Consider the following 22,485-nt stretch of genomic DNA (forward strand, 5'->3'; position numbering starts at 1 on the left):
CAGATAATGTTGTCTTTGCTTTATTGATATAAGTAGGACAGCCTAACCTCTTTAACCTGGCCTAGATTTAATATTTCTCTGTATTTCATGGATTTCTTAGTTCTTCATGCTTCCACAACAAAGGTCTCACTCAAATGTGTTGTGTAATGCAAAGTAGAAATTATTTTCATGTAGAAGGAAGTGGTATCTTTTAAAATTTTGACAGAAGAATAAAGAATTCTGAGTTACAAATGTTGGCATCTGGACATAACATCGTGTATTTCTGTAAAATTCTCCTTAGCAAAATCTTTCATCTTCTGCCTCTGGGATTTGATCTTTGATGTGAGAGGGGGAAGCTGTGTAAGAATACACATAAATCCATGATGAAAGTCCTTTGTCCCTCCTGTTTGCCTCTTGGTTGGTGGCCTGAGCAGTGTCTGAAGTGCTGATTGCATTCCAGGCTATCAGGGCTTTGTTCCCAGCCCTGTGAGGCATGAAAGCCTCAGCAACCTGTACCAGTCGTGCTCTTGCCACAGGCTCTTTGTGCAGGGAATCATATGATCTCTCCTTCGAGCTTTTTCTGCGCTCTCAGGCAATTCTGTGCAGTCCTTTGTTCGTTTTCCTGCTGCTGGGCTGCACAGACTTGGAAAATGTCCTTGCTTTGGGGTTTGTTTTTGTTTGGGTTTTGTTGTTGTTTTGGTTTGGGTATCTTTTGTGGTAGCTGAGGTAGTGCAGTATATACAAAACATGCTTTAATTCTTTTCAGAATGACCAACAAATTGTGGCTATCAAAGCTTTGGAGTATTTGTCTGAACATTTACAAGACTGCCGACAATTATTTACATCCTTAAAGTAAGAATTCAATATACATACAAGGGGAAGCATAAGGAAGAAAAGTGGAAAATTAGGGCAAAGTACACCATTGGAAAAAAATCTTGTTTCTCCATTGCTTGTTTTTCTCATATTCAGATGTTTGGTCCGTCTGATGTTATCAAAAATCATGGCAGAAAATTCAGAGAAAAGGTGGGTGTCCTTGAAAAAACATTTTCTTATGGTGGATATGTTGTTCAAATTGTCAAATGTTTTCTTTCTGGGCATTTTTTTTCTTGCAGAGTTATCAAGAGATTATTTTTTATGCTAGTAAAAGTCCACCCAGATGACTTTTTAGCTTGACCTAATGGCATCACATAGGAACATATTTTCAACTTGTCTAAACTTTTCTTTCAATATTTGCTCTTTGCCTTCTTCGTTTATTAATGCATATGCCTGTCAGGCATTTTTAATGGAGGTTGTGAGCTAAGCAATCTCTGTAACTTTGACACTAGTGGGATATCTTTCCAAAATTTGGAGTGAGAAGAGTGGATCTATCTATAACGTGGAAAATATATTTCAACATAAATAATGTGTTCTGGTTTTTTTTTTTCTGTTGAAAAAAATTAATCCATTTTCTAAACCTGAATTTTTTCTCCATTTTAGAGATGAAGATATCAACTCCATACTGACTTACTTGAACTTGGGTATGTTTTTGTTTTATTTGCATTTGCATTTTCTGGAGTTCTTCCATATGTGAACATTTTATGATATGATTAGATCCATACAATGAAATATTTAGGCTCCTTATTTCAGTCCAGGCTCTGAATTTCCCAGTGAAATCAATGAAAACTAGAGCTGGAGATTCAATAGTATTGTGAAGTTGGATCTCGGTGCCCCAGGTTTTGCTATCAAAAACTTGCAGTACTGCTGCAAGTACAAGAGATTTAAGGGCAGAATTAAATCAATAAAAGTTTCCTAGAAGGCCTCAAACTTGTAATTACGTTTGTGAAATTAAGTAAAACTTCTCTGCATTAGACTTCAGTGTCAGTAAACTTAGAAGAGCAGTCCTTGTTGGCATCTTCTCAAAAATGCTGTTTGAGGCACCTTCTGCTGTTTTTAATAGGGCTTTCTGAAGAATATTAGATTTAAGTTGTGAGAATAAATCTTCATCAGGAATTACACAGGTGTTTTGGAAACCTCTGTTTTGTAGTGCAAGGATGAGACTTGGAAATGTTTTTATTCTGCTCCAAAAGTGGTACTTTTGTATTGAATTATGTTTTCTGCAGCTCACAAGAAACTTGCTGAGTCTTTCACAGAAGAGAAGTTCACAGGGGACATGAGGATCCTTGAAGCTCACTGGTTTAGAAAAGTTGGTAGGTTGCTCTCTCAGAATCTAAACTGAATCTCCTGTCTTTATTTGGTCATTTAAATCTGCAGCCCTGGAGTTTGCCTTGAACTGCAGACTGTGAAATCCAAACAGCAAATATTATCACAGATAAAGTGATTTCTAGTGGGAAGTGCAGCTCCCATGGGCTGCCCTAAGCTTTATGCATGATGTTGTCTCTGGATCCTCATTTGTAGTCTTTGTTACGCTGTTTTGGTAAAGGATTAGTGCATTTGCTGTCTATAAATAAAAATATAAGCATGGGGTAACAAGTTGGGCCAATTTTTCAGCTTCTTGCTTCTGTCAGAGCATACAGGAGAGCCAACAGTTTTAATGAGTGTCAGAAGAGAGCTGCTCTTGCACACATGCTCACAGTGTGAGTGTGCTCCAGTAAAGAGCAGCAAGGGAGGGGGAGAAGCAGCAGAGGTGATACAGTGACATGAGCATGAATGGAATCAGGACCTTCAAAGGCAGCACTCTCACTCTCAGGATAAACAATTCAGAGACTGCAAAAACATGTCCTATTGAATAAATTAATGTGAAAGTGTCTGGAGAATCTAAACATTTAATTGGGTCAAGCTCTCATACATGAATAATTTGATTGCCTTTAGATGCTCATCCATTTATTACTCAGAATTGTGTGATTAATTGCCATGTACTTGACCTTGCTGGGGTAAAATGAGGAATGGTTCTAAACATTGTGGGTTTTTCTCCTTTTGCTTTTTTATTTGTCTTGGGAATACTGTACAACACTTCCCCTCATATGCTGGCTTTGTTAGCTAATATAAGAAAATGCTTTTCCCAGTTCATGCTTTTGTTGGCAGGGTGTGTGCTAGAATGGGTTCTTGGTTGTGGTGAAATTATCAAGGCAAAATGTGAAAGCTTGAATTAGCTATTTTAACAAATCACTAGTAACAGTACTTCTTGATGTTGTTAAATAAGCTGTTGATGACATATTGGTTCAGAAATAGAATTGTAGGACCTGAACTGCTTATTGCTAGAGTTTAGATGGGCACACGTGTAGCAGTGCAGATTCTTATTCTAGTCTCTATTTTTGTGTCTTTGTTAGCTTGGAACTTAGCTGTACAGTTCAAGGACAGCCCTGAAAAGATGAGGGATTTTTTTGTACTGTCTTACAAGGTATTTACTTTTGCTAATAGTGTTTCTAATTGAGGAATATTTTCATCTGTCTAGTTCTTCTAGAAGTCACATCCATGGTTTGGGTGTCTCCATGGAGACATGCTTGTGTGCTCTGTAAATGGAGCATTTTTGTCACAGGGAGATTGACTTGTGATATAAAATGTGTGCATTATTGTCATACTTCACATTCTGTTTCTTAAGAATGTAATAAGATTTCAATGAGAAGTTTCTAAAATAAATGGATTCTGATGTTTGTAAACTGTATCATTAATACAAACATGTTAAGTACTTAGGTCCTAATCTTTATGCAGGACTTCTGCCAACACTGTCAGTTTCCTATGTGCTTGTAGAGAGGGGACTCCAACTCTGCATTACACTATATATTTAAATAATTCTGTTGAATAATGATACCAGTAAAATTACAATATGAATATTTACTACTCATGGCTGATTCCTGCAAGTGTCATAGAGGAGGGTCAGCAATCATCTGTTCACAAACAAATTGCTTTATATGGGTAAAATTCTCATTACCTTTTCCTATTTTTGGTGTCAGCTGTCCCAGTTTTGTCCCTCTGACAAAGCTGTTCTGATTGCTCAGAAGACATGCCTGCTAATGGCAGCTGCAGTTGATCTGGAGATGGGGAGACAACAAGTAACACCTTCAGAACAGGTAGGGCAAAGCCTCTCAACTATTTCTGAGTGCACCAGTTTAGCATTTTCTCCTTCTGATTTTGAAGTCCTAGTTTTTTCACTCAGAACAGGGTATTGAGAATGTAAGCAAGGGAATATTTCATAGTCAGAATTGATGCACCTTTCCAGACAACTGTTGAATTGTAAATTAGTTCAGTGTCTTTGGATTGCTTTGTATCAATAAAGGGTCATGGCAGTTACTTCCAAGAGGAATTTCAATCTACAAGATATATCTTGTAAGGAGTCTGCTGCTAAATTTGGGTTAGTCAGAAAGACAATTACTGCTGTTGCTAAAGTAGTTACCACTGTAGTTGTGATAAAACTCCTTTTTTTTTATGTGTACATCTTTTTGTGGGTGGGAGGAAGAGGGCATTGTGCTTACTGTGATAAGAAGATTAAAGAAAACACAGAGGTTGTGAAGGAAGTACAGAAGTCTGCTATAGAATGATTGTAGAAAATTCTGTGGTGGGCAATGCACAGCAATTCTGTTGTGGCATTTAGTGGTTTGTCAGTCTCAAAAGCACTATTTTATTCTTGAGAGATAAAACAGTCATGTCCCACAGGAGCATGGATGGTTCTTTCTGGGCCAATGTGAAGTGGCTTTGTCAGAGATATGGAGGTCTTTGAAAAAGAGGGAAAAATACCACCAAAACCCCAGTAACTGGTATAGGCAATTTACTAACTAGGCTAATTCTTAATTTATTTTATAGCTGGTTCTAACATAATTGTTCCTTTTACTTTTAAAACCATGACAAAAATAACTTCTTTGATTTTGTAAAATAGACGGAGCATTTTAGTCAGGCCCTTCAACATCTTCAGACATGCAAGGAGGTATGGAAGGTGCTGAAATTAACAGGTAAGCCACAAAGTGTGTGTTCAGCACATGGAACTCTTGGTCACAATGTTAATGGAAAATACAGAGCATGTGGAGTTGCTGTCTCAGATGGAGGTTATTGGAGTAGATAGATGACAGTAGGATAACAGCTGAGGTGTTAAGTGACTGTTAGCCTACCCAGATGCATGGTTCACTTTTTCTGGTGGGATATTGGTAGAAAAATTCCATCAGATATTTCTTGAAAGGCAAATTCCACTCAAATTTGCTCTTCTGTTAAGTCTGAGTGCCTTGATGGTTTTCCTGCCTGTTGGAAGCAAGAATTACCTTATAGCAAAAATGGCCCTGTGGCCTAGAGAAAATTCATCATTACATACAGGCAGTCCTGTCTCTCTTGTAGGGGATTTTGCTAAAGACCCAACAGACACCTTGTTGCTGCTTTATGAATTTGAAGCAAGATCCAAACTGAATGATCCAACACTTCACAATCTTATGGAGTCAGTTTGGGAGCAACCCCAAATAGAGATCAAGACACTTGAAATCATTGCATGTAAGGACAAAGAAGCTTTCATTTCTCTTTCCTGTTCTTTTGAGGTGGCCAGGATTATCATGTATTGTACAACATACAGAAAATGGGTCTAACCATATATATTTTGTCCTGAAGCAAAGATGCTTAGGATCTCAGCAAGGTTATGAGAGCTGTGGTTTGAAATGACAGATAACATTGATGATGAACCAGAAAGTTGTGATATCTTTCCATTTCTAGACCCTGAGACACTCATATAGCTTGTGAGCCTGGAAAGGGTTTTTCAGATGAACTTTTACATTCTCCAAACTGGCAAAGACCTGAGAATGACCCTCACTGATTCATGCCCCAGTGCAGAAGTTTCGAGCTGTGGACTTTGGATAGATACTTTAAGTATATTTAAGCCTCTAAGATAATGTTGAGTTTCAACTCCTAAAGTTTTTATAGTTAGTTTGTAAATAGCACTTCTCTACACTGTGCCATATTTTCATCTCAAAGTCCTAGTAACAAAAATGTGCTTGAGAATCTGGAGCAGGATCCAAGAAAGATAAGGAGCATTTAGAACTGCCATGGCAAGTCTTTGGAGGTGTCCTGTAGGATTGCATAAACACCTTCTGTTCTCCTTGCCCTGAGGGAGAACACTCCAGTGCCTGGAGACACCGTTCTCAAATCCTGCTCCTGCATAACGTTTCCATCTGGATTTTTGTGTTCAAGGAGACAAACAAAACTCTTTAGACAGTGCCCCTCACCAGATTTTTTTTGGTATTACTGCATTGGAGGTAAACAGCAGAGAATTATGAAGCTTTCTGGGCTTCTGCCTTGTTCTCATTGATGATATGCTGAGTAAGAAAGAGGGAGAGAAGCACCAGCTGGTGACCTGCCCATTAAGCAGATCTCTTTTCAGTTGGTTTTTCACAAGGGATCTGGCAACATGCTGCAGTTTATTTTAGTGACCTAAGAGATTGAAGTTGACTTCAGTAATTTATCTTTTATTCTTCTCTATTTTCTTATACTTTGAAGCATTAGCAATGGAACCTCCAGCTCGGTATCCTGTACTGTGTAAGAAAGCTCTCAAGAGTGCACTAAACCTTCACAGAAAGGAGGCTGTCATTGATGCTGTGAAATTTAGGTTAGTGTTATCACATAGCTTTGCCATGAGCCTGTGACTGGAAATGCTGACTGGGAATAAAGCCTGCAGTTTTAAAAGAAGTGGATTTTACTTTATATGCAAGGTTCCACTTCTTGCTGGCCAGCCAATGTAACTCTGAAGGATGACTGCCTAACAGATGTTTTACCTGCAGTTTCTTTACTTGGCATGTTTTCTGGCACAGTCCTGTTTCCAATAAATTCATCTATTGAGGAAGGAAAATGAAAGTTGGATCCAGAAGAGGTCTCTGGTTGTTTCTTGTGAGGAAGGTGTTCATTTCCAAGTTACTCTGCTGGGTATTTCAAAGACAAAGAAGAGAAATTAAGGGTTGAGAAGAAAGCTATGAGTTGTAAGGTAGTGATGCCACATAGTACATATGTGATTTATTTAGCATATTTATGTGTTACTTATCCTTTCCAAGTTCCTTGAAGTGAGCACTTGGCAAAGGCAACTGTTGATATTGTCTTTCTCATTTCACACTGAGAAAGGCAGAGCTGTTTTCAGTATTTGTTACTGACTTTCTGAGGATGCTGCCTACGTAGCTCTTGTTGGGGGAGTTAGAAAAGGTACTTTGTTCCTGCTGTCATGTGTAGCACCCTAGGTAATACTGTGATTTTCCTTCTGTGTTACTGTAGAGACCAGCAATGAAAAGAATTAAGTACTAATTGCTCTTGACTCTGTTTCTTCAGAGTTTGCATGAATAAGATCTGATAGTGCAAAAATGCATATTCTGCTGCAAGAATGAGTGTGTTAAGCACCAAGGCTGACATGTCTGACAATCATAATTGAGACATAACTCAGTGTGCTCCTCACACTAAAAACTGTTTGTGCACATGGTGTTTAATATTTCCTCTTTTACTCTCTTTCAATCCTCAGCAAATGCTTACACAGTTTGATTAACATCTCTTTGCCAAGTGGATTGACAGACTTGGATACCTGTGTGCTGCAGGAGGTGTGGGACTACTTTGAAGATGCTCTGAGTGTAATCAGCAGCACAGTAAGTTGAACAGGAAACCAAGAGACTGGGACATGATCCTGAGCATGTTTGGAAAAAATTCTCATTAGACTGAGAATAATTAGTAAAATGAACATTACACAGTGTTATATGTGGAGCTGGTAAGACTTCTTCAGTAAAAGATACACTGAAGGTGTAGAAAAGTCTCTTGGGTATTTAGGACTGCATTACAAATTTCCTTGGATTTTGTAAGAGCTTTTTCTCTCTTTGCTTAGGATGAAAGAGCCCAACTGTTTTCTTACTCTAAAATTAAACTCTAACACACTCTTGACTTGTCAGTTTGAAGTGAAGATTCTATTTTCTGATGAGGTGCTGCTGCTTGTTTGCCACCTCAGGATGCTTACCCAGAGATGGAGATCCTTTGGTTGATGACAAGAGCTTGGAACACAGGAATATTTCAGTACACTGTTGGTAAATACAAGGAAGCTGAGCAGTGGTGTGGATTGGGAATGAGGTTCCTCAATCACTTGGGCTCTCTGAAGAAAACCTATGAAGGCCATGTGAGTGTGCACAGGGGGATTTGAGGATATGGGATTGGCTGGCTGGCCTGAGTTTGAGATGTGGTCTGGGTGAAGAAACCACTGCTGATGCTCTTTAGAGTTTCAGGAGAATCATGGTATCTAAATATTTTGGGGGAGCTGGTGCTAAAAGATTTTTTCAAAGTGAGGCCAGAAAAGCTTTGCTAGACAATAGAGAGAATAGTGTAGCATTCTGTTACTGGAAGGATGATGGAAATGGGTGACTGGAAATAAATTCTGACTGTTTGTGGCCATGGGAGAACCTTGTACCTCTGCCTGCTTTAACTAAAGCCAAGGTGCTGTACCAGTTTAGCTCTTACATACTTTCAGGTTTGGTTTCTAGTGTAATCTCATGTTTTGCAAATAGGGTTTAAGATGGTGTGAAGAGAATCACTAAAGCTCATCTCCTCAGGTGCAGCTTAGCCACTTCCTATGAGGGAGAACTTTCCAGCCTAGCACCTACAAAGTGTAGGTGACACTTTGCAATGACACTTTTCTTACTCTGTCACAAATAAGCTTCTTCCTACAGCTTTTGGCTGCTGCTCCTGTCTGGTTTGCAACCCAGTGCAGCCTGGCTGGTGTCACCATTCATTCTCTTGTGTACAAGCTGAGCAATCAAGGGCTTGGCTGTAACTTACACCATTTTAAATGCAGCAGTTAAAGCAATGAGAGCTGACAATAAGAATCTTCCCCATCCTCAACATCAGCTCCCAACATCTGTGATTTGGTGAATAGGTTTATGTGCTGATATAAGGCTCACATATAAACTATGCTTTATGACTGTAAATAAAACCACTTTTGTTAGGTTGCACTGATCTTTTTTTTTTTCCTAAATCATTTTATTTAAACCTGTGCCAAAAATCTTTACATCAGTTTGAAATTTTTGGTTTAGAAACTGGTGGTAGCCTCCCACCTATTCCCTTAGTTCTGTTCTGTGTTAAATGATACATTTAGTTAAATTCTACGCTTAGTTAAATGATACATTTTTATCCATCCTTGTTGACAAGTTTGCTCGTATTCTCCAGATGGTTGGCCTTTATAGTGAGGTTCTGGACAAGCTGGACAGAGCAAAAGGATTTATTCCAAATGAAGAATAAGGACAGCCACAAGTACAAAAAAAAGGAAAGCAGTCTCTCTTGGAAGCGTTGTGCTGAATGAGAGGCTGTTAGCTCTGTGAAGGCACAGGGCCATGGGAGCAGTGGGAATGAAACCAGCATCTCCTTCTTGTTGGCAGAGAAGTTATGTACTTTTTAGGAAGTGTTTATTCAATAAATGTAATTGTTTTCCTCTAGGGAATAATTTTCATTCTCTGGAGGTATTTAGCTGTTAGAAATAAATATTTAAGTTTTACATGAGATGCCTCTGCTGTTGTGTAACAGGTTGGTTTAAATATCTGGTTTTAGTAGCAAATGGCAGTGAGCACAATGAAAGTCTTTAAAAAGTATTCCATCTCCTCTGGTTGTCATAGCTGCCTTGCTGCATAAATATTTATCAGATTGTTTAGTTTCCAGTCCATTTCAGTGGGGACAAGAATTCAGAGCTGTTTGCTGGTTCCACAGTCCCTTGGAACAGAAGAAGCAGCAGTGCTGAGCTCAGGGCAGAAGCTGCAGCTGTCCCTGGGAGGGCTCCTGAGCCCTGGGCCAGGCAGATGCTCACAAGTCTGAGCACATCTGGGATGAGGCTGTGGAAAGCTGGGGCTGAGCCAGTGGGGAGTCCTCTGTGTGAGTGTGGGGTGTGCAGGGAGCCCAGCAAGGACCCACTGGGTCACTGGAGCTGCCACAGCCAAGGGACTCTGGTCCCAGTCTGGGGTGGCGCCACTGGGACCCCAGAGGGGCACCTGAAGGGTCACACACGGAGCTCCTTTAGAGGAGCATGGATCTGTTTAGTGTCAATTCTCCATTTCATGGTGAGCTTAAATCAGTTCACCAGACCTAGTTTGGGTCTCTGAGACATTGCTTTCAGATCTCTAATGCACAATGTGCTGCCTGTTTAACCAAGAAATACCTTTTAATCTGTAAAAATCCAGGTCTCAGATGAAACAGAAAATTCTTCTGGAGTCACAGGTTTGGAGATCCATGCTGCATCACAGCACTGGGGGACTCTAAATGATGCCACAAACTCAAAGGTTCCCATCCTGCCTGCAGAATCTCCTTGGAGCCTGCTGGGCTGGCTTTAATCACTGCTCAGTTCTGACTTGCACACACATAAACAGGTAAAGGTGTCACACTGTACCTGCTCAGAAAGGTCATGCTTGCCCAGCAAGTGCAAGGAGGTAATTACATACAGCCATAGAAGGCAGCAAACACTAAATGTGGGTTTGCCTACAGCCAGAATGGTTTGAATTTTTTCCTTGCAGATACTCTGATTTCTTTTATGCTACACACAGCCCTGAAGAGCCTGGATCAGATAAGTTTCAGCCTCTGCACTCATCTCTTCCTGCACATTTTTACACAGTACATTTTATTCCAGGCTTAGTATTTACTAAAGGGTTTAAGTAGGACAAGAATTCCTCTCCTTGTTGAATCAGACTGTAATTAGCCATTTCCAGTGGCTGTTCCCAGTAGGTTGTCTGTGTGCAATCACACCTTTGCAGGTGTTTTTTGGTCCAGATGCAGGCTGGTCCAGGCTAAATGTGCTTTACAGTTCAGCACTCCATCGAGGGTGACTGTGGTTTATAAATGTTTTCTAAACCAGCAACAGCTGACCTGTAAAAAAATAACAGAGCTGTTCATTCCTCCCCCATTCTTTTCATTGATCCCTGTTCTCTTTCAGCTCAGAGCTGTGTGCTCATCCCTGGATGTGCACAGATGGCTCCAGAGGGTGGCATTGCAGCTGTACTTTCCTATTTACACATCACTGTGGGAGCTCCAGGGTGTGCTGGACACTGGTTCTGTGCTGCAGAGCCCTCCCAGCTTCTGAGAACACAGATGGCTCCTCAGGCCAGGAGGTCACAGCCTTTTCCCTAGCCAATATTTTCTGCCCTTTTTGCCCCTAATTTGACTTCTTAACCGTTTGTGGAGGAGCAGCAGTGCAGAGGCACGAGGGAATTGCAGTGGGAATTGGGTGAGTCCAAGCCAGCACCTGGGATTGATGGGACAGGGAGCCTGCCCGGGGAAAAACGTCCTTGCTGAGAAGATCTGGGGATGGGGCAGGGCAGAGAGGATCCCAGCTCAGCTGCCGAGCCCTGGAGCCCCTTGCACCACCCAGAGCACCTGCAGCAGGAGCAGCGCTTCTCCACAGCCCTGGACTGAGGGGGCACCTCCCAGCAGGCACTGGGGAGAGAGCTCTGCTCCCACTGCCGGGGCTGCTCGGAGCAGCTGGGAGAGGCAGCACGGGGAGAGGGGCTGGCCTGGCCACTCACACTTAGCAGTGGTCACAGTAATCAGAAATGAAGGTAATTGGAAGAGGGCTGAAGCTCGTTAGAGGATTGGGCAGGAGATTTTGTCAAACAGTGCCCTGTAACCAGGGGAGGAAATTCCAGAGTCACCCTGTGCTGAGTCAGGTGTGGCCCCAAGCAGGTCCTGCAGGTCCCAGAGGTGCTCCCACGTGCTGGTACCACTCAGACATGCTGCACTGATTGACTCTAACTATGTGTAATGTTTTTCCCTTAGGGTTAAAAACCCTAAGGGTAAACAAATGACCCTCATTTGGAGGCAAGGGATATAAATAAACACTGAAGGTCAAGGTACCCAAGGATTCTTGAAATAAAGAGACACCTTTGACAAGATGATCACTTTACCTGCTTCACAGCAGATGCTTCAGTGCCATGAATCCTGCTGTGACAGCCTGAGGAAAGCAGAGAACAGCAGTTCTTGAAGATTGTGCTGCCAAGCATCATTAGCAACAACAGGCATATCTGAGACAGCTCCATCAATGGGGAAAATAATTTGGAGAAAATTCTAATTACATTCCTTTAAAGCCCCTCTTCCAGTAGCCTCACAGCACAACCTGTGCTCTCCTGCTTAGCTAAGACAGCTAATTACCCAGAGCTGCAGACAGAAGCACAGACATGTTTCTCTAGAGCACAAGCAGCTTACAGTCTAATTTTCTAGAAGTGTCTTAGGGCAGATTAGTTTCATGCCTGTTGCAGGCAGCTTTAGCAGGACATCTTAGGAGAGAAAAGAACCAGCTCCTACATTTCACAACTGCACAGGAGCATTTTCAGGACAATGCTCTGCTATTTTCTGGGCCAGGACTTTGCAACTTATCCTTAGCCAGGAAAATGGGTGGTTACAGCTTTAACAGAGCCAATTCCTTCTCCAAGCCACCCTCTTTCTCTTCACATGGTGTTTCTCTTCCAGAGGTTGTTCTGCCTCACAGCAGTGCCGGGGTTTATTGGAGAAGATAACCCCGTGTTCCTCTGCCCCTGGAGCCTGGATGTTTTGCTGTCACAGCAGATGAGGTGACACAGGAGCTCAGGACAGGCCATGGGAGGGGTGGCTGCAGCCCCACATGGGCTGGGCAGAGCAGCAACAGACAATATTTCTGTGCTGCTTCATCCCTGGCTCCACATCTGTCAGCATGCACGCAGTTTGATTTTTGACAGTGGTAATTCTAGCATCATTCTTAGCAACTGCTGAACCTTCCGGTGTTTTGTGGGCAACCACCACCACCAGGCTGCTGATCTGATCAGTTAAAGGAGTTTCTAAATGGTTTTGAATTTGTCCAGTGGGCTTCACAAACTCAACAGTCAGCAAACTGTATGCCCATGCTCAGTGGGTACAAGATCCTTGTTCCCCTGAAATCATAATTTGCTTCTCTTCTGTGCAGTTTGAAAGTAAAAAAGAAATTGAGTATTTAAAAACCAAACCCCTTCAGCTCAGCTAAATGACAAAGCAGATTCAGGGATGAAAGGACTGTGACACCCCTCTAACCACATTTGTCTTTCAGTGAACACTTTGCATTTGAAGGTACTAAAAATTATACCAGTTGTCCTTACAACTTTTCTTCCCTCTGATATTTAAGCAGCATGTTAAAACTAAAAAGAAGTTCTACTTTAGCTGGACTATGTATTTACTTTGCTGTCTTTATATCCAATACAAGAACAATTATATAGCAGCCCATGGACCCTATTATTTGTAAGGCAACTTCCCCAGAATTCAAGCCATGATCCAGAATACATTATGGTGTTGTGTCATCAGGCCAGACTTAACCTGGCTTAAAACAACCCAACCAAAAGCACTTTTCAGTGGCTGAGTTGCAGCTCTAAAACACTCACTTCCTTTCTTTTATTTTCTATTTTCTTTTTTTTTTTAGGTTTCCTTTTTCCACTAGGCAAGTTCTCAGGCATCACCTTTTATACTAAAAAAGGCTGTTTTTTTTCCCCCTAAATCAGTGTCAACACTCCAGTTTGCCATAAAGAGACCATATCAAGAGTGACTAACACCAGCACCAAAAAAAACCAGATCTGGTACACAATGAAGGACTCTACAAGAAGGTCTCAAAGACAAGAGTTCTTTGCAACTCTCTGTTTATTAAAAATATATGTCTCCTTGGAAGAAACACTGTTAACCAACTACTGTTGTCATGATTGATTCAGTACTGTCAGCTATGCCATGGAGTACATCATCTTTTCTCCACGTGACTTGAGAGAGGGAGACAGGCTATTAGGAAAAACCAGAAAAAAGAAAAGAAAAAAAAAAAAAGACAAAAGATAGGAATGTGTGACTAGCACCTTAAGGACTTTTGTTTCACTTACTCCACTTCTTCAGGGAGCGACATTTATAGCAGCTGGAGCAGGACCAGCGGGGCAGGGGCTGGATGCCCGGCAGGAACCCATTGCCAAAGTTCTGTGTGCTCCTTTAGGGTCGGTCCCAGCGACAGCAGAACCCTCCTGCCCTCCACTGTGCTCACAGCTGGGGCTGCTGCAGAGCCCTCCTGGCCCCAGAAGCTGCTGGGTCCCTGCAGGGCTCCTCGGGATGCAGGGTGGGCAGAGAGGCTCCTCCCCAGGCAGCACAGGGACAGTGGCACTGACTGACACACACAGAGCCATCACCTCGGGGACAGGGACCACAGCCCATCCCTGCCAAGCAGGGGCAGGAGGAGACTTACCTGGGCGTGCTTGGACAGCGACCTCCTGTGCTGTGGGTGGCACTGTGCTGTGTGAGGAACAGCATCCACAGCTCTGGGTAGGGTGGGAGCGCTGGGACCTGGACTCTGAGAACCCAGCACACACTGCTCAAAGGCCACGAGAGTGTCCCCAGCTCCACACAAGGGCCTGGAGCCCCACTCAAGCACAAAGTGTCCTCAAAGACAGACATGTCTCAGCTTAGGGCCAAGTGTCCCTGTGCCTCTCCTGAAAAATGCCAGTGCCCAGGGCATGGGGCAGCTCTGCAGCCCCTGCCCTCAGCTGCCAGCTGGGGCAGCACTCCAGGGCTCTGGGGTGGCTGGGGGAGGCAGCAGAACCCAGCTCCAGCCACAGATTCCCACAGAATGTCAGAGCCAGGCACGGTGGCCGTGCAGTCACCTCTGCTGCAGGGAGGGCCCCTCCCGGGACAGCCAGCCCTGGCACGGGCACACAGCAGGGCCAGGAACTGGCACGGAGCAGGGGACACAGAAGGGTTTAATCTGTCACTGAGCTGCAAAATGGGAGTGTCCATCCAAGGCACAGCTGGGGGCTTTTCCTGCCAGTGGCTAATGTAGAAGGGAATGCCAGTGTGCTGCCACAGCCAGAATGGGTCATTCCACCTGCACCCACAGGTACAGGGCCAGTCCAACATCCCAGGTTTTTCACAGCAACACAGGACAGTGAGTACATTTGTTCCATGTGGCCAGTAAAGTATTTCTTAACTAAACACCACAGATCTAGATTCTATTTACAATAGAGCCAGCTTAAAAAATAAGTTAAAAAACTGGATTTTATACCCATTCAGTTCATCATTGACAAGAGAAAAATGGAATAATAATTATAATAATAATTATAATAATAATTAAAAAAGCCAACACAACAACACAATATGGTTTTGGTTTAAAATCAGCTTAAAAAAATAGAACCAAAAGGAAACCTCTCATGCAAACACATAAGGTGATGTGTAAAACAATGTGCAATTTAATATGTAGCATCATCCATTCTCTTGCTCCGCAGCCTCCTGCTCAGTCTCTGTCTCCCAGCCTCTCGCAGGCCAGCTGCTGCTCCTTGCTCTGGTCCCTCCTGCACAGGCTGTACCAGTCTCTGGCCTGTCTCAGACCCAGGGGGGCTGCAGGGAACTGGCCTGCATGGGAGAAGTTTCCAAAGCACCTGGTACCGTTTGAGCTCTTCCTGCCCAAGTGGACTCCCTGCGCCGAGTGCTCGGGACAGAGGAACTGAGAGAACCTTGCAATAATACAACACCTTTCCAGAGAGGTCCCTCAGATTTCCTAGTCCACATACATATATATATATAATATATATATAATATCTCTCCTCTATATTATATATAAATTACATATACAGATAAATAAAATGCTTTCTGCTGCCCCATCTGTCGCACTGTTCAGAGCTGCTAGACGGTCACACTTGGAAAAATGCCCCTGGAGCTCTGATACCAGCTCATGTGTTCAGAGTCCATTGTTTCACTTGTCTTCTTACATTAGTCCTTAGCTGCCTCCTCCCATCTTGATTCTTCATTTAGTTAATAATAATAATAATATAATAATAATAATAGAATAATAATAATAAAAAAACAACCTTGAATGGGTTTTCGTCTGTCTCTACTGGAGCAGTGGGAAGGTCCATGCAGGAATGGTGGGAACAGTCACGTGATGAATGATATGAGTTCATCCCAACAAAAGAAACAGGACTAGAAAACTCAATTTTGCGACGATCTAAAAAAGGGAGCAGGAATAGTTTTCATATCCCTCCCCCTCGGGGCAGAGGGCTCGGATGGGTGGGACTTCAGAGATCTTCTGCTCACAGGGAAGCAGGAGGGAGACATCTTCAGAGTTTCTCTGGGGACGGGACCCAGATGTAGTGCCCGGACTGGTCCTCAATGATCTGTTTGATTTTGCTGTAAATTTCTTCAAGAGAGTCTCCTTGTACGATGGCTGGAAGAGGAGAGAACAAGCAAGACCCTGAGCCCCAGGCAGCACTGCCCTGAGTCAGGGAGAGCCCTCCTGGAGCCCCAGAGGGCACCGCCTGCAGGGACTGAGCCGGGCGCTGTCAGGGGAGCTGCCCTGGGTGCCGTGACACAGAGGGTTAAAGCAGCACCTCGGTGGGGATTAGCCAGTGCTGATCCCAGCTGGCAGAGCTCCTGGCTGTGTGCAGGGCCCTCCACACCAGGCTGCTAATCAGCTTTGCACGCTGTGTCAGGCACCGGGGCTGCACTGACCACAGCAGGGAAGGCAGGGCTGGGGCAGCTCATGGGGTGCACCAGGATCCCCCCCGAGGTGCCAGCTTTGTCCCTTCCCTCTGGTTTTCCCTCTGGCTGGCTGCTGAGGGCTCCTCCTGTTTGCCTCCTGTGCTGCAGGGTGGGAACACAGAGCTCTCAGGCTGGGAAAGGCTCCCAGCAGCAGCCCCTGCCCCATCCTGCACTGCCCTGGGCTGCTACACCACAGCAAGATGCTCAAGAAGGGCCAAAGCTTTCCTGCCTCTGTAACCCAGCCAGGACCATCCTCCAGCATCTCTGCTCCCTCATTCTAAGTTGCTGGCACAGAACCTGTGGCAGTGACCATCTCTCTGCCCATTACCCAGTTCTTTCAACACATTTCAGCCAACAGCATTCCTTTTTCACAGGTCAACATCAAACTCGCCCTCCAAGTGCACAGTGGCATGTTGAGGGCCTGTTTTCCTGGAAAAGCAGCCAGCAGCTCTGGAGCCCAGGACAGGAGGTCTGGGGAAAGCTCACCGTGTTTGTACTCCATTATGTGCCCATGAAATCAATTTTTGGAAAACATCCTGCTTGGGGTTTTTCCCAGTAGCTGTTATTCAGGTAATGCACAGTTTGGCAACATTTTCATTCCTCAACTTCAGAAGAAACAGCTATTGCACTGGAAAAAGGATGGAAGACCAGTTCCTCTGCCTCTTCACCTGCCTGTGGTTTTCCAGAATTAATCATGTTAGAAGCATTAGTTCCCTAATGCACAAGGATGCCTGTGTCATGAGCAGTTCATCTCAGCAGGCACAAAGTGTCAGCAACCCCTGACTGGTTCTTGAGCAAAGACTACTTAGGAAGCAAGCCAAACTTCCAGTCTTTTTTGGTAGATGTTTTGTAATAACTCAGGACTGTCTCCACCATTTAGGTCACTAATTTTTAATCTTTCCCCTTTAGAAACTTCTCTTCTCTTTTTTGAAAATGCTCCCCTTTTCTCCCATGCAGGGAGTTTACTTCCTGTAGACTTGTAGCACTCTGAAACCCTGTGCTTCCCCTGCTCGGGGATTTTGAGATTTTTATTATTGTTGAAGTTGGTGATAAGCTTTCACAAACTCAGAAAATCCTGCCTGACAACTTGTCTCCTCCTCTCTGACTGGTTTACTCCTATCCACTGATCTTGGAGCAGTCCCCTTGCAGAGCCCTCCTGGCAAAGTGCCATTTCTGTCTTGCTTTGTGAAGCTGGACGTTTTCCCATGACCCTGCAGTAGGACAGTGCTGGTAGAGAGGTCACAGCTGCTGGATGGAAAAATGAAGTAAATCAGATACAAGCCTGCTCAGGACACTCACCTGTAAAATATTCTCCAAACTCTTGCTCAAGTTTCATGGCTTTGTCAAAGACCTTGTTGGCCTGTTCATATGTCTGTCTCCGGTTCATCTCCCTGCCACACACAAAAAATAAGAAATTTTCAGCTCTTTTTCTCAGCAATGAACAGAAGCAAAAACAGCCCACAGAGCCAGGGTGCCTGGGAATCCTCTGCTCAGAGGAATGGAAGCTGTGCAGGACCCAGCTCCCTTCCCCACAGACCCCAGGCTGCCTTGGCCCTTCATCTCAACCTCCACAGTTCCTCCCACTGCCACCTACCCCAGCCCTGCACCACAGCACGGAAGGGAATTCAAACCCAGACAATCCCTTAAACTTGTGAGACTGCTGCTGCCTGCCTAGGGTTTCTCATCTCCATAAAACACAGAAATAAGCAATTTGACCCTTTCTGACTTGAGAAGGGTTTTCCCAGGCCCCTTGGTGCCAGCAGAATTCCTTCTGATCTCAGGGTCACTCTCAAGCTGTTGACTCTCCTCACAGATAATACTCTATGCTGCTGCTGCTGCTCAGAAGAGTTGCAAGCTCAGCTCTCCCATTCTTTCCAGCCTGCTCTAACCAGGGCCAGGAGCAGCAGGACAGGCACAGAACACGGTGCTGCACTTACATGAGGGCTTCAATGGATTTAGGTTTGATGAAAATGGCAATGGGATAAAGTTGTGCTTGTCGCAACCTCTTGATAGCATTGCCAGACACATCCAGGATGCAGTGCTTCCCCTAGAAAGGAGACAGGCAGGATCAGACCTACCCACACACTCTGCTCTGTGTGGGAAACAGCTTGCTCATACAGATGTGCTTGGAAAGGGAGGAGCCACAGAAATGAACCCCACTCCTGAGGCACAAGCCAGCTCCCAATGGCCTCACATTCCTGCTTGCTCAGGGCAGGACAGCAACAATTCAAAGGGACTGAGCCTTTGTCTGGGCTTGTGAAACTATTTACAAGCCCTGGGTAGCTCCAGGACTCCTCCAGAGGAACGCTGCTGCTTTCAGGGCACCCAGGTATCTCCATCCTGTGAGTGCTGAGCACAAGGCTGGGCCAGCAGTGCCAGGCTTTTGGGTGGAGTTTGGATGACAGAGGTACCATACTGAGGCAGAGTAACACAGCTGAGAAAAGCAGCCACATGGCTTGGCAGGACTCTGGAGGGAGGAGAGGATCTGCTGTGCTTGCTTAATGTGGTTACAGCCCTTGATTAACACCAGGGGGGAAGGAGGGGAGCTGCTGGATGCATCCCAGTGCCAGGAATGGCACCTGGCACTCACCCGCTCTGCCACCGCCCGCACGGACTGGATGCTGGTGCCATAGAGATTGTCATTGAACTGCCCAGCCTCTATGAACTTGTTGTCCTGGATGTCTTTCTCCATCTGCTCCCTGGACACCACAAAGTGATAGTCCTGGCCGTCCACCTCGTTGTCACGCCGAGGCCTGGTGGTGTCTGCAGAGAGCGGGAACCAAGAGTGAGCCCAGAGTGACCCCACAAACCAGGAGGGACAAACCCACCCCGTGCTCCTGCCCCCTCCCCACGCCACGGGCAGGACCCTGCAAGGAGCAGAGCCAGCCCTGTCCCCTCCCTCCAGCTGTGGCCCCGAGCTGGGACTTACGGGGCACACAGGAACCAAACTTGTGAGGGAATTCCGAGATGAGGTCGTCATTAATTCTGTCCTTGGTCGGGCCCAGGATGATCACGGGCCTGGCATAGTGAACTGCAAACAAGAGCCACACCTGAGCCCCCCCTGTGCTGCAGAGCTGACCCCAGTGCCACTTCTGGCATGGACCTGCCCTCTCCCTGCTGGCAGTGGGTGCTCCTGCTCACATGGGCACCCAAAGGTGCCTCCTCTGTGAGAGTTTATCTCCTCCTGGGCACCGTCAACATGTCCTTCCCATCAGACCCAAACCATCTGTGTGGCCCCAGGGAAGGTTCTGCAGGTCTCCAGAGTTGTGGATCAGCAAAGCTGTTCCCTTGCTTGGGCAGGAGCCAGAACCAGGACAGCTGGGCAAGGATGCACAGAGCTGGGGGAGTTATGGGAGCCTAAGGGTCAGATCCAGCTCCTGGCAAGGACAGACCACCGAGGCTGGGACTGTTCAGTCTGCAAAAGGGTCTGCAGGGTTTGGGCATCAAGCAGGGTTAAAGGCTGCAGGCTGTGGCCAGGGAGGGGGTGCTCTGCTCTGCAGTAGGGAGTGGGTCTGAGGCAGGAAGGGATAATCTTGTCCTCAGCTGAGGACTAAAGCCCAGCTCAGTTTTTGAAGGGATCTCTCCCTTGGTCTTGCAGACCACACACAAATCTTTTCTGATTAAAAATGGACAGTGAGGCCAGGAAAGCCATGCACACCTGGCACCCCTGCTGCATGCACCACACGGGACTCCTCTTGCATCCACCCAGTGCCCCGCTGCTGTGGCAGGAGGGGAGGGCCCACAGGACCCCCTGGCTGTGCTGGGGACACAGGTGGCCCCACTGCAGTGGGCACAGGGCAGCTCAGCTCAGGACTTACTTTCTTGCCGCGTCACTGGCTCGTACGACAGGATGGTGTCCTCTTGTCCTTCTGCAACAGAGCCAGGGGGACAGAGGTGAGCATTGCAGCAGCTCTCCAGCCCCTCTGCAGCTGTGAGGAGCTGCCTCCTGCCCCTCCAGCCTCCCCCAGCTCTGGGGACACTCCAGGCTGTCCCCTTCACTCCACCCACGGATGTGAAGCATGCTGGGCATGCAGCTATGTGCCCTTGAGCCACTTTAATTATTCATGTCCCAGCTCTGGGTCAAGCCTCTTCCTTCCCTCCCCCACTGCTGCAGGCTCCAGCCCATTGGGACGTTGTGTCCTCCCTGCAGGTATTTAGAGGACTTTTTGGGGGACAGAGGGAGCATCTGTTGCAGCTGGATCCCATACTCTTGTACAGGCTTGGGCTCCAGGAGCCATCTATGCTCCAGGCCTGGCCTCTGGCCGTTGAGGATGGGGCATCACCATGGACTGGGAGCCGCCACCCTGCCCTGGAGCAGCCAGGAGAGAGCAGAGAAGCAGGCAGGCTCACTGCTGCTGCCAGCCCCTGCTGTCCCTGCCCCGAGCTGGCCGCAGCATCTCAGTGTCACCAGCAGGAAGGAACAGCCTCCAGACAGACAGGATGGATGTGCCCAGACATGCACACCGACACACGGACACACAGACACACGGACAGGGGCGGGAGAGCAGGTGCACACACACTTACTGGAACTGCTCTCGCTGTCACTGGTGTTTGATGTCACGCCCTCTGCAAAGCAACCAGAGAGATCCCTTCAGAAGGAGCCTGGGCAGGAGGCACGGGGGCAGCCAGCTGTCACCCAGCACTAGTGACCAAGGGCAGGACAGCAGTGGCTCCCCAAAACCTGCAGCCCAGCCCCCAGTGGGACGAGTCTGTGCCTCGTGGGCAAGGGCGGCATCGTTCACCCTGGGCTGGGAGCCCGGGGACATGCAGGGGATGCTCCAGGAGGGGACAGAGAGGCCAGGAGGCCCTGCCTGGCACAGGTGAGGGCATCCCAGGCCGAGGGAAGGGGGAGTGCACAGGGGGTGCTGGCAGGGGAGCAGTGCAGCATGCACACAGCGGGCAGGGAGGGCACGGCTGTGCTGGCACAGGGATGGGCACAGGGGATCCACTGCCTCTGGGGATGGGGCTGGGACACACAGAGACAAGACAGTGACAGAATGGGACAGAGTTTGGGGCTTTGCTTGCTCAGGCTGATCCTAGTGCTGCGACCACCCCACAGAGCCTTGCTGGCCGCTGCCTGCCCCAGTCAGGCTCTGCACTGCCTGGGGTGTGGGGCTTGGCAGAGAACCCACATCCCATGGGGCTCCTCTCCTTATTCTGCAGTTCTGCACATGTGGTAACCCAGAGAAAGGTGGGAACACCTCAAAATGTTGTCACCCTCCCCGTTCAGAGCAGGCCCACCATGGCCACGTCCCACCCACACTGGAAGTGGCTCCGAGTGCTGAAGCACCGACCAACCCAGACAGGAGCAGGAGGAAGAGGATGAGGAGGTGCAGCAGGCACTCAGGGCACGGCCACCACCCCCACACAAGCTCCCCCACCCCGTCCCACGTGCAGCAGAGGCACCTCAAGCCCCGCAGCCCCCGGGCTCCTCCTGCCCTGCAGCCAGGGAAGCACAGCTGCCCCAGGCACGCCCCAGGCACCACCAGCCACACACAGGGAACAATGTGCATCGGAATTCAACTTACTCAGGTTCTTTGCTCCATAATAATCGTCACTTAACCCAGGGAAGTCCTGATTTCACAGACAGCAAGAAGGGGGAGAGGGGGAGAGAAGACAGCGCAGGAAAGGGGAGTCAGAGGGACGGGGGAGACAGAGCCAGACCAGCATTAGTGACAGGAGTGCAGAACGGCCCAGAGCTGCAACTGCAAGTGAGGTTAAATATCTTCAGAGCTGACACCATCAGCCCGCTGCCAACACCTTGCCTTGTCTGGCTGGACCCCCTCCACCCCCCAAGCTCACCCTCTCTGCCACAGAGCCCCCAGGAGCCACCCTGGGCCTGGAGAGGGCAGGGCAGCCACAGCAGCATCATTGGCAGCAAGCAGTTGCAGCCCTGAGCTGCTGGCACAGGGGCTGAAGTGTTTCTCCTCATGGGGTGCCCTGGCAGGGCACAGTGGCTCTGTGCCTCCCCAGTACAGCACACAGTCCTGCAATACATGGCAGGAGGACACTTTTCCCCAGCTGTGTGTGTCAGCTGCCCCACACCCCAATGCTTGCACAGGCTGTGGAAATGTGAGGCAGAGGCCCCCCAGTGCCAGCTGGGAT

General features: G+C 46.8%; 2 protein-coding genes across 14 annotated transcripts in view; one reads left to right on the forward strand and one right to left on the reverse strand.

Moving 5' to 3' along the window:
* Nucleotides 1-15,533, forward strand: part of TEX11 (testis expressed 11) — a 33,421-nt gene extending 17,888 nt beyond the window's left edge. The window contains exons 18-29 of the mRNA XM_074551638.1: nucleotides 746-831; nucleotides 949-1,002; nucleotides 1,456-1,496; nucleotides 2,079-2,165; nucleotides 3,246-3,316; nucleotides 3,870-3,986; nucleotides 4,790-4,862; nucleotides 5,239-5,388; nucleotides 6,385-6,493; nucleotides 7,388-7,508; nucleotides 7,862-8,026; nucleotides 9,070-15,533. Of these exons, the coding sequence (XP_074407739.1) occupies nucleotides 746-831; nucleotides 949-1,002; nucleotides 1,456-1,496; nucleotides 2,079-2,165; nucleotides 3,246-3,316; nucleotides 3,870-3,986; nucleotides 4,790-4,862; nucleotides 5,239-5,388; nucleotides 6,385-6,493; nucleotides 7,388-7,508; nucleotides 7,862-8,026; nucleotides 9,070-9,141 (1,146 nt within the window). The 3' untranslated portion in view covers nucleotides 9,142-15,533. The remainder of the gene's footprint in view (nucleotides 1-745; nucleotides 832-948; nucleotides 1,003-1,455; nucleotides 1,497-2,078; nucleotides 2,166-3,245; nucleotides 3,317-3,869; nucleotides 3,987-4,789; nucleotides 4,863-5,238; nucleotides 5,389-6,384; nucleotides 6,494-7,387; nucleotides 7,509-7,861; nucleotides 8,027-9,069) is intronic.
* The window catches only part of DLG3 (discs large MAGUK scaffold protein 3), a 78,154-nt gene continuing 69,166 nt past the window's right edge, over nucleotides 13,498-22,485 (reverse strand). For 8 of the 13 annotated variants that reach the window (XM_074551650.1, XM_074551645.1, XM_074551641.1 and 5 more), the window contains 7 exons: nucleotides 20,905-20,946; nucleotides 20,199-20,249; nucleotides 19,310-19,411; nucleotides 18,971-19,143; nucleotides 18,318-18,427; nucleotides 17,680-17,771; nucleotides 13,498-16,066 (listed from right to left, as the gene is read on the reverse strand). In XM_074551650.1, the coding sequence (XP_074407751.1) occupies nucleotides 15,960-16,066; nucleotides 17,680-17,771; nucleotides 18,318-18,427; nucleotides 18,971-19,143; nucleotides 19,310-19,411; nucleotides 20,199-20,249; nucleotides 20,905-20,946 (677 nt within the window). In that variant the 3' untranslated portion in view covers nucleotides 13,498-15,959. Of the gene's footprint in view, nucleotides 16,067-17,679; nucleotides 17,772-18,317; nucleotides 18,428-18,970; nucleotides 19,144-19,309; nucleotides 19,412-20,198; nucleotides 20,250-20,904; nucleotides 20,947-21,908; nucleotides 21,955-22,485 lie in introns of all 13 variants that reach the window. The other 5 variants (XM_074551642.1, XM_074551649.1, XM_074551648.1 and 2 more) reach the window with 2 other exon arrangements.

Source organism: Zonotrichia albicollis, chromosome 14 (assembly GCF_047830755.1).
Source record: "Zonotrichia albicollis isolate bZonAlb1 chromosome 14, bZonAlb1.hap1, whole genome shotgun sequence".
Taxonomy (NCBI): Eukaryota; Metazoa; Chordata; class Aves; order Passeriformes; family Passerellidae; genus Zonotrichia; species Zonotrichia albicollis.